Source organism: Loxodonta africana, chromosome 11, assembly GCF_030014295.1.
Source record: "Loxodonta africana isolate mLoxAfr1 chromosome 11, mLoxAfr1.hap2, whole genome shotgun sequence".
Classification (NCBI taxonomy): Eukaryota; Metazoa; Chordata; class Mammalia; order Proboscidea; family Elephantidae; genus Loxodonta; species Loxodonta africana.
Window position 1 is genome coordinate 71,188,797 of NC_087352.1, and position 14,229 is coordinate 71,203,025.

A 14,229-nucleotide genomic window follows, 5' to 3' on the forward strand; every position below is an offset into this window, starting at 1 on the left:
AACAACAAATTTATAAACTGTAGAGCAAATAATTTATTTAATAAAAAGAAAGTAATAGTATAAACCAAAACTAAACCAAACCCATTGCCATTGAGTTGACTGCAACTCACAGGGACCCTACAGGACAGAGGGAACTGCCCCATGGGGTTTCCACCACTGTAATCTTTATCAAAGCAGACTGTCACATCTTTCTCCTGCAGAGTGGCTGATGGATTTGAACCCCTGACCTTTCGGTTAGCAGCCAAGGGCTTAATCACTACGTCACCAGGACTCATAGTCTCATTGTAAATGGATTATAATACAGCTATACTGAGAGGTTCTGTTGCCACTGAGTCAATTCCCATTTGTAGTGATCCTACAGGACCAAGTAGAACTGCCCCATATGGTTTCCATGGCTGTAATCTTTATGAACGCAGATTGCTACATCTTTCTCCTGTGGAGCAGCTGGTGGGTTCAAACCATCGACCTTTTGGTCAGCAGCGAGCACTTAACCACTGTGTCACCAGGGCTCCTTATTGAGGGGACAGAGGAAGGAAGTTATGTGTGTATGAGTAAGTATGTGGAAGAGAGGGAGAAGAAAATCAACTATCACAAAGAAGATCAACTAACACAAAGAATATCAACACTTTTCGGAGAAATAGAATTCCAAAGTCATTCACGATGACCAGGAAACAAGTCAAAATTACTAGACATATTAAAAAAAAAACAGGTCCCATACTCAAGAGAAAAGTCAATCAATGGAGAACAACACAAAAATGATCCATGTGTTAGAATTAGCAGGCAAGAATTTTAAAGCAGTTAATATAACTATGCTCAAGAACATAAAGGAAAAGGTATTTGTAATGAGTAAACAAACAGGAAAATCTCAGCAGCAAAACAGAAACTATAACAAAGAACCAACTGGAAGTTCTAGAACGTTATGGGCTTGACAGCAGATTGGAGATAACAGGAGAATCAGTCAATAAAAATTATCCAATGGAAAGGAAAAAAAAAAAAAGGTTAAAAAGAAAAAATAGCAGAGCCTCAGGGACCTGTGAGGCAATATCTAAAAGTCTACTATACATGTAATTGGAGTCCCAGAAGGAGAGGAGAAAAATAATAGGGATAAAAATATTTAAGTAAATAAAAAAAAAAAAAAAAAAGTAAATACTGACCCCAAATTTCCCAAATGTCATGAAAAGAGAAATCTCAAACACTGTTTTGGGGGTATAAACTGATTTAACTTTTATAAAAAGCAATATGGCAATGCGAATCGAGAATCTTGAAAGAATTTATATATTCTTTGAGCTAGTAATTCCATTTAAAGAATCTGTATCAAGGAAATAGGTAGAGATAAAGTAAAAAATTTACTTATAGGAATGTTCTGCAAAGCATAATTTATAACAGCAAAATGCTGTATTATCCAATAACAAGCTGATAGATAAATATTGGGGCATAGTTGCCACACAATAAATATTTGTTGAATGAATAATATCATGTTTTTACAAAGTAATGACATCAGAAAATATGATATAATGAAAAAAGCAAAAAAGCAAATTCTGCGTAGCATAATCTCAATACTCAATATAGAATTATACTATTATACAAAGAAAGAAAGGGAAAAAAGCCTCAAAGGACTGCCTTTGAATAACAGGATTATGAATGATTTTTATTTTCTTCACATTTATTTTTATATCTTATTTCTTCTTTATACTTTATATTTTTGAAAATTTTATAACAAAAATATATTAATCATATGATAAGAAAACTGAATTTATCAATATAGAGTTATAAATATATATCAAATATATCCTTAACACCTATGTCCTTTATATTCTTGCCCTCATTAGCTGCTCAGGTTTACCTTGGTCCAGAGTCACTCCCATTCATATCCAGATTGAGTTTTCGAGGTTCAGTAAGCTCTTCATCAACAGCCATTTCTCTTGATTTAAACATAGCTTTAGTTTTTAACCTGTAAAAGTAAATGTAGAGAATTTCTAATCCTGCAGAACCTATGAAGATGAATGGTAACCCTTGGATGACCATGCCCTTCCAGCTAGATTGCCAGCACTTATTTTCAAACTAAAACTCAATTTGTCAAAAATAAATGAGAATGTCTTAAGTACACATAAACAAAAACTGGTTTCATAGAAATTTAAATTCTCTTACTTATGGGAAGCAGGAGAAGATTGGGTAGATTAGAATAATTTAAATACTCAAAATTACAGATGCTTTAAGAGCACTAGGCTCTAAACGTAAAGCTTCCCTCTATCCATTGCTAAGCAAGTATGTTTTGATCACTAGAGTCTAAATGGGAATTTTAATAACTCTAAGTATCACCAACCCTGCCAAACACATACATGTGAGGCACCCACATCTCATACTGACAATATAAAGAACTGGGACTACAGCTCACTAACAACATATTTTCTCTAGATCACAGATAAACTCCCCCAGAAGACCTGGAAGACATTCTATTCATAAATGATAAACTCCCCGAGAAGACCTGGAAGACATTCTATTCATAAACACTAATTTAGCCCTAGGGAGGGCAGTTGAAGAAAGGAGCATAACATAAAGTCTACCAGGAGTTTGGGCGTCAATTAATTAATCACTGATACCAACTATGGGATACTTACTACCCACTCCCATTCTGTCAGTTTTTTAGACATGTTCTGTGGTTATCTGTTAAAGTATGTTCTGTGGCTATCTATTAAACTGTATCTTTTATCTATGAAGCCAAACCATGAAGTAAAAACATTCTTAACACACTGTTGAAAGGCATTCTTACTGCAACTAACTACATAAAAGACAAGCATGTAGACTAATTACCCTCTAGGAATTTATAGTTTAACACTAATACTTGGTCATGATACACAGGTAGGTAGGTAAATGCAGATGGAATATTAGGTAAATATGAGAACAAAGTGAAATGACAGTAGCAACAGGAGCAGTCATAGAACCCTCTACAGGAGTAGTAGCAATAGTGATGATGATGATGACAGCGGCTATCATTTAATGAGTGTACTTTACATACAGAGCCCTGGTGGTGCAGTGGTTAAACGTTCAGCTGCTAACCAAAAGGGCAGCAGTTTGAGTCCACCAGCCACTCCTTGGAAACTCTATGGGGCAGTCCTACTCTGTCCTATAGGATCGCTATGAGTTGGAACTGACTTGATGGCAACGGGGTATGGGTTACGTTGATTATCTTGTTGATCCTCACAATCACCCTATGAAGTAGTTATTATTATTACACCTATTTACAGATAATAAAAGTGAGGTAGGGGAATATAACTCATTTTCAAGCAGTGAAGGCAGTACTACTGTAGCTAGGTAGGTATATCAAAAAAATGTATTAAAGCAGATTTTAAGAATTGGAGACAAATGTAAGTATATTTAACCTTGATTTTTATTCATTATACATATCCTACTTTGCTCCAAAAGGGATTTAAGGTGATTCTTGGCACTGTCAAAAATAGTAATCTAGATAAATCCTCTCTGACCAATCTGGAAAGGGCTCATAGAGATAACATCTTTCAAAAGCTGTTATTGACCATCATGTAATATCAAGACAGCAGAATGAATCATTAATCAAAATTAAACTAAATCTAAATGTCACGCCACATTTATTACAAAATGAAACGCTCATCCAAGAATTCTGAACTACTATAATGATCCTGTGCTACCACTCGTCGGGACACAGTTATAGACTGCCTTCGCAATATTTCTCTTGAACCTCCTGAGCACCATAAACGATGTCCTGTATATAGAAGATATTAATAAATTTATTAATTTAAGTGGGCCATTTACAAGTTCAGTAAAGATATATAAAAACTCAAATTGTATACAAATCAGAGACTAAGAGTATATATAATAAATTCTTGAGAGACAGAATCAAGTCTTACTCATTTTGATACTCCTCCCATACAGTTTTGCACAGAGTAGAGTGCTTAATAAATCTTTGCTGAAACAAGGAGAACTGAACTGAGTTACAGATTATTACACATTAAAAAATGAGCTAATTTTATGTATATTCAACAACTTAAAATAGAGTTCAGTGAGAAAGAGATTGATGTATGTTGGAGTAATCATAGAAAGCTAGAAGACCTGAAGCAGTGGGATTTGATCTGTGGTGTAATTAATAGAGCATGCATAAATGGAAAAGTAGAGCGAAGATATTTAAATTCGAGGGAAAAGTATAGCTGGAGGAAAAACTATGAATGGCATTGGAAAGATTTTAAGGAGACAAAGTTGCCTCCAGAAAAAAGTTGTTTCTGAGGAAAAGTGGGGCAAAAGGGTAGAAAGGTGATCCTAGATTATGTAAAGCTTTGAATTTAGGAGGATTAATTTCAGACAGATATTCTTGGTATATGACACTAGTGTGCAGAGGATTGAATTTCAGATAACTCATAAGTGATAAAATTATACAAATCTAAAAACTAGGCCAGACAGTAGGACAACTTTCAGCCTAAAAATAGGAATTGTGATACTGATTAATCAAATGGATAGATTCAGGATCCAAGTTCTGAGTTGTACCACCTAACTGTAGTTAACATGGTAGAAGTAAGCGGGAGAATGAGAAGTGAAAGCTGTTAAATTAAAAATGTCTCGACCCTCTGTATAATTGGCCATTTCATGCAGCATTGTTCTACCTTCTTGATTGGGAAGAAGTTTGTTTTAGGACTAGAACTACAGGAGGGCAGAATGAAATGGCAAAACTAAGATGGCTGATACAGAGTCACAAAGACCCTCTTTAAGATGACTAAGGCACCAGAAATCAGCCTGACCAGTATCTAAAGGTGGCATTGTCACTGCTGGATACTGTCTGATGGTTTGTACGTATTTAGTTCACAAAGGCTACCCAAGAAGATTGAAAATGCCTCAAAGTAAAACACTGTGACTCCTAAGCTAGAAATCAACAGACTTCTTCTAAGGGATCTATCCAAGAGATTACATTAAAGTCAAATGACAACCACTTGCCAGGCTGGGAACTCTGCACATGAGTAAGAAACATAGTTTGCTTTAAAAATTAGTAAAAAGAGATCTGGATCCAAAAAAGGGCTCAAATTATCTCAGGTAAGTACTTTTCTAGCAGATAGTACACATTTTTAGGGTTTAAGAAATATAAAAAATTTCCAGGGTAATGCTAGAAAACAGGCATTCTTCCTATAAGGCCATACCGATATTGTGGACTGTTCTGGTAATTTGCCTTGCAAAATTTTGTCCAATCTACAAAAGTCTAATTTTTGAATAAAAATAATGAAATTTAATTCATCTAATTTATTGGATGAGTAAAATTCAGAAAAAAAAAAAAAACTAGAAATCATTCAACCTATTGAATTTTTACACATTTATTTGCTTTTTATTATTTAGTAAAATCTCTAGGGACTTCCAGATTGGGACAAGATGAAGTAGATGCACTTTTCCCTATTTCCCCCACTAAGTGCAGCCAAAAATGTTGGGCATTATATATGAAAGAAATGCAAGAAGACCCTGAAAGGTAGAGAGGGAAGGCAGACTAGGACCAGAAAAACAACATGGTGGCAAGTTTCCTGGGGTTTGTTTTTGCCTCATATGCCCCAGCTTGTATGCTGGAGAAGCTGGCAACCTGGAAATGCCAAGGGGCACAGAGTAAAAAGAGTTTGCTCTCTCTAGTCAAAGGAACAGGAAGGGGTAGTTTAGCAAAACAGAAAATGTTTACATACTAACTGCCCTACTTGAGCTAAACATCACAGAAAAAACTGTGGCTCTACTTCCTCAACCCCCACCAGGAGTGGCCAAGTAGAAGCCTAGCTTTTCATTCTCCACTGGCTATAACAGGGCACCCCTAAATTGCCTGCTAGAATAAGATTAGATTAAGATTAGAATAAGATTCAGTGTCTCACACCATAATACCCAAAATGTCCAGGATGCAATTGAAAATTGTTCATCACACCAAGAATTAGGAAAATCTCAACTTGAATGAGGAAAGACAGTCTAACAGATGGCCAACACTGAGATAATACAAATGTTGGAATTATCTGACAATGATCTTAAAGCAGCCATCATAAAAATGTTTCAATGAGCATTTATGAATATACATGAAACAAATAAAAAAACAGTGAGTCTCAGCAAATAAACAGAAGACATAAAGAGGAGCCAAGTGGAAATTTTAGTTTGGGAAAATACACACCTGAGATAACTAAAAAAAAAAAAAAAACAATAATCAAAATACATAAATTCAATAGCTTAGCTCAACAACAAAATGGAAAGGACAGAGGAAACAATCAGTGAACTTGATAACAGAACAACAGAAATGACAAAATCTGAACAGAAAGTAGACCGGGAAAAAACAAAACAAAACAAAGATACTCAGAGGCCTGTGGGACTGTAACAAAAGACTGCATATTCATGTCCTAAGAGTCCTAAAAGGGTAGGAGATGAGTATGGGGCTGAAAAAGTATTCAAAGAAATAATAAAAATTCCTTAAATTTGGCAAAAAACATAAAACTATGGATTCAAGCTGAGCAAACTCTAAACAGGATAAACCTAAAGAAATCCACATCATAGTCAAACTTTTGAAAACTAAAGACAAAGAAAAAAATCTTCAAAGCAGCAAAAGAAAAAAGAGCTTATCTAACAGAGAAAAACCATTTTAAAGACAGTGGATTTCTCATTAGAAAATATATAAGACAAAAGGAAGTGGCCTAAAATTTTTCAATGCCTGAAAAAAAAAAGAACTGTCAACTTAGAAATCCATATCCAGCAATAAAGTCCTCTCAACTGAAGAAAAACTAAGACAATTTATTGCCAGCACACTGTACCCTACAAGAAGGACTAAGGAATTCTCATGCAACAAAAAGGAAATGGTAAAAGAAGGAATCATGGAACATCAGGAAGGAAAAAAGAATAAAGATACTGATAGATACAACAGACTTCATTTTCAAAATTATTTTCTGAATTATTCTAAATTTCATGGTGAAAGCAGAAATTCTACTTTCTGATATGGTTCTAAATATACACACAGGAAATACTTAAGATGATCATACTATAAATGGGAGAGGATAACCCACTGCTATTGATTCTGACTCAATGGCTCTACAGGACAGAGTGGAACTACCCCATAGGGTTTCCAAGGATGTAATCTTTACAGAAGCAGACTGTCATGTTTTTCTTCTGTGGGGCGGCTGGTGGGTTCAAACCACTGACCTGTCAGTTAGCAGTGGAGCACTTAACCACCACTCCACCAGGGGACCTTAAAAAATACCAAACCAAACCAGTTGCCTTCAAGTAGATTCTGACTCACACCGACCCTATGTGTGGCACAGTAGAACTGTCAATGGCTGATTTTTTGGAAGTAGATTGCCAGGCTTTACTTGCTAGGCACCTTGCTAAGGTGCCTCTGGGTGGATTCAAACCTCCGAACTTTCAGTTAGTAGCCTAGTGCTTAACTGTTTGTGTCACTCAGGGACCCCTAAAGGGACCTTAAGGTAGGTAATATTTCCATACTTCAATTAAACTGGTAAAATGTGACACCAGGGGACTGTTATAGGTATATAATGTAATACCGACAGCAATCATTAAAAAATCTATACAAAGAGATAAACTCAAAAACACTATGGATAAATTGATACAGAATTCTAAAAAATGTTCCAGTAACCCCAGGAAGAAAACAAACAGGTAAAAACCAGAGGGAACAAACAAAAGAAAAAGTAAAATGTCAGACTTAATCCCTAACTTCAAAATGACAATATAAGTAGGTTGCAAAGAAAAGGATGGAAAAACACATACCATCCAAACATTAATCAAAAGAAAGCAGGAATGGCTATGTTAAAAAAAAAAAAAAAATTTTTTTTTTTTAATATTGTATAAAATAGACTTCAGAAAAAGAAAATTACTAGCGATAGAGAGGGGCATTACATAATGACAAAATGGTCAATCCATCAGGAAAACATAAAACCTGTTGCCGTTGAGTCAATTCCGACTCATAGTGACCCTACGGGACAGAGTAAAACTGCTCCGTAGGGTTTCCAAGGAGCAGCTGGTGGATTCAAACTGCCGACCTTTTGGTTAGCAGCCGAGATCTCTACTACTGATGTGTAGGCATCAGACAACAGAGGTTAAATGTGTGAAATAAAACCTCATAGAACTGGAAGACAAAATAGACATTTCTGCAATTGATTTCAACACCCCACTCTCAACAACTGATAGAATTAGGCAGAAAATCATCAACACTGTCAACTACGATGATCTAACAGCATTTATAGACCACTCTACCAAACAACAGTAGAAAACATACTCTTTACAAGCGTGCATGGAACATATATGAAGATAGACCATATCCTGGGCTCTAAAACAAACTCAACAAATTTCAAAGAACTGAAATCATACAGAGCATGTTATCTGACCACAGTGGAAACAAACTAGAAATAAATAACAGAAAGAAAATAGGAAAATCCCCCAAAACGTGGAAACTAAACAATACTTCTTTAAATAACACATGGGTCAAAGAGGAAACCTCACAGGGACATAAAATACAAACTGAACTGAATGAACATAAAAACATGGCAAAACAAAATTTATGGGACAAAGCAAAATAGCGCTGAGAGAGAAATTTATAGCACTGAATTCTTCCATTAGAAAAGAGGAAAAGTCTCAAACCAAGAATCTAAGCTTCCACCTTAAAAAATGAAAGAAAGAAGAGCAAGATAAATCCAAAGCAAGCAAAGGAAAGAAATAATAAAGAGCAGAAATCAATGAAATTGAAAACAGAAAAACAATAGGAAAAAAGTCAACGAAACAAAAAGCTGGTTCTTTGAAAAGAATTAAAATTAACAAACTTGCAGCAATAATGACAAAGCAAAAAAAAAAAAAAGGACATAAATTACCAATATCAGGAATAAAATACGGGATATAACTACCGACCCCGTAGACATCAATCAAAAAGATTAAAAGAACTATACTAAAAACAAGCTTCATACATAAATTTGATGAATTAGATGAAACAAACTAATTCCTCAAAAGCACAAACTACTACAACTCATTTAATTTCAAACAGATAACTTGAATAGCCCTGTAACTAATAAGGAAATTGAACTCATAATTTAAAAACTCCCAAAAAAGAAATCTTCAGGCCCAGATAATTTCACTGGGGAATTCTACCAAATGATTAAAGAACTGCCATCAATTCTACACAATCTCTACCAGAAAGTAGAAGTGGAGGGAACAACTCAACTCATTTTATGAGGCCAGTATTACCTAGATACCAAAATCAGGCAAAGACAGTATGAAAAAAAGAAAATTACGGACCAATATCCCTCATCAATATTGACACAAAATCCTTATCAAAATATTAAGTAGAATTCAGTAATATACAGAAAGAATTATACATAATGACCAAGTAGGGTTTATTCTAGGAAGAACTTGTTTAATATTTGAAGATCAATCAATGCAATATTAGCAGGCTAAATAAGAAAAATCAAATGATTATATCAGTTTATGCAGAAAATGCATCTGACAAAATTTAACATCCATTCAAGATAAAAATTTTATACAATCCATAAAAAAAAGGAATTGATTAATTGGGCTTCATTAAAATTAAAAACTTTTGCTCCCTAGAAGACCCTGTTAAAGGGTGAAAAGAGAAGTTACAGATTGGGAGAAATATTTGCAAACCATATATCTGACAAAGGACTCATATCTACAATTTATAAAGAACTCTTGAAACGCAACAGTAAAAATACCCGAACAATACAATTAGAAAATAGGAAAAAGATATTGAAGAGGCAATTCACCGAAGAAAATGGAAGGAGGGCAAACAAGCTTATGTTCAACTTCGTTAGCCATCAGGGAAACACTAATTAAGACCACAAGGAAGTATCACTACTCATATATTATTATTATTATTGTTATTATTATGTGCTGTCAAGTCAGTTCCAACCCATAGCAACCCTATGTATAACAAAAGGAAACACCACCAGGTCCCGTGCCACCCTCACAATCATTACTATGTTTGAGCCCATTGTTGCAGCCACTGTGTCAATCCATCTCATTAAGGGTCTTTCTTTTTTGATGACCCTCTACTTTACCAAGCATGATGTCCTTCTCCAGGGCCTAGTCTTTCCTAATAACATGTCCAAAGTATGTGAGATGAAGTCTCGCCATCCTTGCTTCTAAGGAGCATTCTGGTTGTACTTCTTTAAAGACAGATTTGTTCATTCTTCTGGCAGTCTATGGTATATTCAGTATTCTTCACCAACACCACAATTCAAAGGCATCAATAAGTTTTCCTTACTCACTGTCCAGCTTTTGCATGCATATGAGGTAAATGAAAATACCATAGCGTGGGTCAGGCGCACCTTAGTTCTCGAAGTGACATCTTTGCTTCTTAACACTTTAAAGAGGTCTTTTGCAGCAGATCTGCCTAATGCAATACGTCATTTGGTTTCTTGACTGCTGCCTCCATGGGCGTTGATTATGGATCCAAGTAAAATGCTATCCTTCAATATTTTCTCTGTTTATCACGATGTTGCTTATTGGTCCAGTTGTGAGGATTTTTGTTTTCTTTATGTTGAGGTGTAATCCATACTCACATGTTCCCAGAAAAAAACCAGTGCTGTCGAGTCAATTCCGACTCATAGCAACCCTATAGGACAGAGCAGAACTGCCCTGCAGGGTTTCCAAGGTGAAATAAAAATTAGTGACAATATCTGATGCTGGCAAGGGTGTGGAAAAATTGACTCTCTCATACATTGCTGGTAGGAATATATTATAAACTTTATATGTAGTATAAATTAAATGAGTATTTAATTTAATACACACTTACCATATGACCTAGTAACCATACTCCTAGCTTTCATCCACAGGTTTTATTCTAAACACCTAGAAAATTTCAGTCCACATGAACATCTATACGCAAATGTACACAGTAGCTTTATTTGTAATACACAAAAACTGGAAATAACCAAATTGTCCCTCAATAAGTAAATGGTTAAACAAACTGGTACAATCATATCATGGAATCTACTCAGCAATACTCAGCAGTAAATAGTTATTATATATAAAACAACCCATATGAATCTAAACGGCATCATGCTAAAAAAAAAAAAAAAGCCAATCTTGAAAGGTCACATACTGTATAATTCCATTTATATAACATCTTCAAAATGACAAAATCATAGAGATGGACAAAAAATTAGTGATTTGCAGAGGTTAGGGATGGTGGGGACAGAAATGGGTGTGTATGACTATAAAGGGGTAGCATAAAGGAGATCTCTATGGGATGAAATAATCCTGCATATGATTGTGGGGTGGTTACACAAATCTTCACACGTGATAAAAATGGCACAGAACCACAGACACACATTGTACCAGTGTCGATCTATTGGCTTTGATATTATGTTATGTAAGACGTAGCCATTGAGGGAACCTGAGAGAAGGGTACGCAGAATCTCTCTGTACTATTTTTGCAACTTCATGTGCATCTATAATTATTTCAAAATAAAAGTTAAAATATAGCTATAAATCTGTATACATTTTTGCAACTTATACATACACAAAATTTGTTCAAAATCTGGGTTTCCTAGCTCTCTCAACTGAGCTAGCATGACAAAGAGAATAAGGACTTTATTATCATTACACAGCATTATTTGAATATGCAATGCTATAAAAATTATCATTACGGCTATTTTAAAATTATTCACTCTCCCCTACTAGACTGTGCCCTTCTCAAGTTCCTAGAACCATTCCTTAGGTATCAAAGGCATTCAATAAGTATTTGTTGAGTGAAGATCTCAGGAGAGCCTATCATTAACCGGAGGATAGAAACTAGGGTCATAAAATTGAAACATCTTGGCCTTTGGTGACAACCTTGTTATAAAAGACTTCATTTTCACTTACTTCATGTCTAATCATGAAGCAAGTGAAAGAAGAAGACCACTTTGGGCTCCAGGAAAGTAGATGTTAGTTACAAGGAGGGAAAAACATCAAGATGGAATTTCCAAAGAAATTAGAAATCTAAAAAATAGTAGACATGTTCTGATAGTGAAAGAAAAGTAACTCCAAGAAGTAACAGAAAATAACACATTTATTAAGTGTGTCTGTATGGGGTGTATATGTAATAAGAATGTGTATAAAATGGAAATGGTAGGTTTGATCAAGGAGGAAATGGCAGGGGTATATAAGTATTTCCCTGTAAAAACCTGCAATTTAGCTTTTGAAACACTGTTCTTAGGGAGAAATTGTTAAGGGAATAACAGCCTAAATGTGGGGAAATTTATAAGAATTGGTTAATGAACAAGTTATGCTTCAACTGCCAGAAAAGGTTGATGTTAGAAGGCTCCCATCATTTCTTATATGTTATATTATGATGGATAAATATGGAAAGATGATAGCTAACCACTTCTTTGCAATCTGATTCCACACCCTGAAACTCAAGCTTTTACTTAATGCCTAATATTCTCTACAATGACATCAAAAGGCACAGAATTTTTTGTAATGGTAATATCATTTAACAATGTTCTCTTTGGAATTTGGCAAAAATTACACTGGACTGCTAAGTAGTAGATTATTCTAAGCTAACATTTTGGAAGACAAGGTAACATTTCAAGACCTCCAAAGAAGACGAGGGAATTTACTTATTAGTCATAGTTGGTATTCATCTTGATCAAGCCAGGAGGCCAGGGAAGCTCTGTTTCTACACATTTGCTATAATAACACATGAGCCATTTTACACTCTGTTATCCAATCTTTTTTTTTTTTTTTTTATCCAATCTACAGCCATTGCTAAAAGAACAGGTAGACTCACCAATTGTAATCCAGTCGAGACTGATGAAGCTGCTGCTGTTTTAGGAGAAGCTTTGTCTCCTGCTGGGCCAACAGATGCTGAAGGCGCTCCTTTTCAATTTCCAGCTCCATTTTCTGAAGCATAAGTTGCTGCCTTCTATCTTCTGAGAGTTGCTTTTTGATATCAGTTTCACTGGGATGCAGTGCCCCTCGACTGTGCATCAGAGATGCCCAGGAAAGCCCACAATAAATGCATGATTCCGGATGTGTACTGGAACACTGAGGGGCCATGTTTTTAGGATGGCTCTCATGAACATGATCTACATTTTCAGAAAGTCTATGACCACAACATTGACTAGATGGAGGTTTAAAGTCTGGACATTCTTTCATCTTCAACTCTTCTAGTGGAGCCTTCTCTATAGGGACTACATCCACTGGTTTTCTTCCTGGAGATGAATAATTAAGTGTTCTGGTCTCTAGTGGCACCCTGTCTAAACCCTTGCTGGGATGATGAAGGGCTGCTAGTTTCAAAGGATTGTTCCTAAACTCCATAAGAGATTCTGAAGCTGAGTCCTGGTTTGCAGACATAGACCTTTGCTTGGTTTGATAATATGCTTGTGGTTTGGCTACACTCAAGTAGGAACCATCCAATTCCATAGATGAAGATCGAAGAGCACTTTTCCTACTGGATACCTAAAAGGAACCACAAGATCACCTGTCAAATAAGTACAAAATAAAACAAGTTCTATCTTTTGGATTTTCAGGAATCAATGATATATTTTTACCAAACAATTAATGACAGCACTTACACATCTAAGCGGACATGTGCCACAAAGCTAAATCCATTTTCAAACAATCTACATTTAAGTAACTCCATGTAAAGATGAGAAAAAACAACCTACATGCTGCTTAAGCAAGATCTTTGGTGATTTCAGGAACTGCAAATAATGAGGGTTACATAAAATCAACTTTAAAAACAGGCAAAAGCATAAAATTTTTGTAGGAGAAACTAACTTGAGCTGTAAACTTTCGCCTAAAGCACACACACACACAAAAAAGGCAAAAGCATTAAATGTTAATGTCTTAAAATGTTTAATTTTGCATACTGAGTCAAGAAATCTATTTGCTCACCTTAAAAAATACCCCTTGGTTGACCATTACACAGCATGAGATTTCATGTAAAACATTTCACCTTATACTGAATAGGATGTTAGTTACTTACTACTAGGTATCTGATGAGTTTTTATAAATATCTTTATGGAACATAGATAAAACCAACCACTTTCAATAAAATATGATTCTAATCAAAAGCAGTTATTTAAATACAAAATATATTTAATTGTAGCTATACACTACGAGTGAATTTTCAACTAGGCTGTTCAAGTGATTGCAATCTGATAGGCCTCAGACAGATAGGAACAGTTCCATATTACATTCGACAGGCCAATACAGTGAGCTTGACCAGCGTTTTAGTTTCAGGGTTATTCT

General features: G+C 35.2%; 1 protein-coding gene across 5 annotated transcripts in view; it reads right to left on the reverse strand.

Moving 5' to 3' along the window:
• KIAA1328 (KIAA1328 ortholog) overlaps window positions 1-14,229 on the reverse strand; it is a 360,311-nt gene that overhangs the window by 127,641 nt on the left and 218,441 nt on the right. For 4 of the 5 annotated variants that reach the window (XM_023543878.2, XM_064294594.1, XM_064294593.1 and 1 more), the window contains exons 7-8: window positions 12,764-13,434; window positions 1,844-1,951 (exon numbers count right to left, since the gene is read on the reverse strand). In XM_023543878.2, coding sequence (XP_023399646.2) covers window positions 1,844-1,951; window positions 12,764-13,434 — 779 coding nt within the window. The remainder of the gene's footprint in view (window positions 1-1,843; window positions 1,952-12,763; window positions 13,435-14,229) is intronic. The other variant, XM_003406322.4, reaches the window with a different exon arrangement.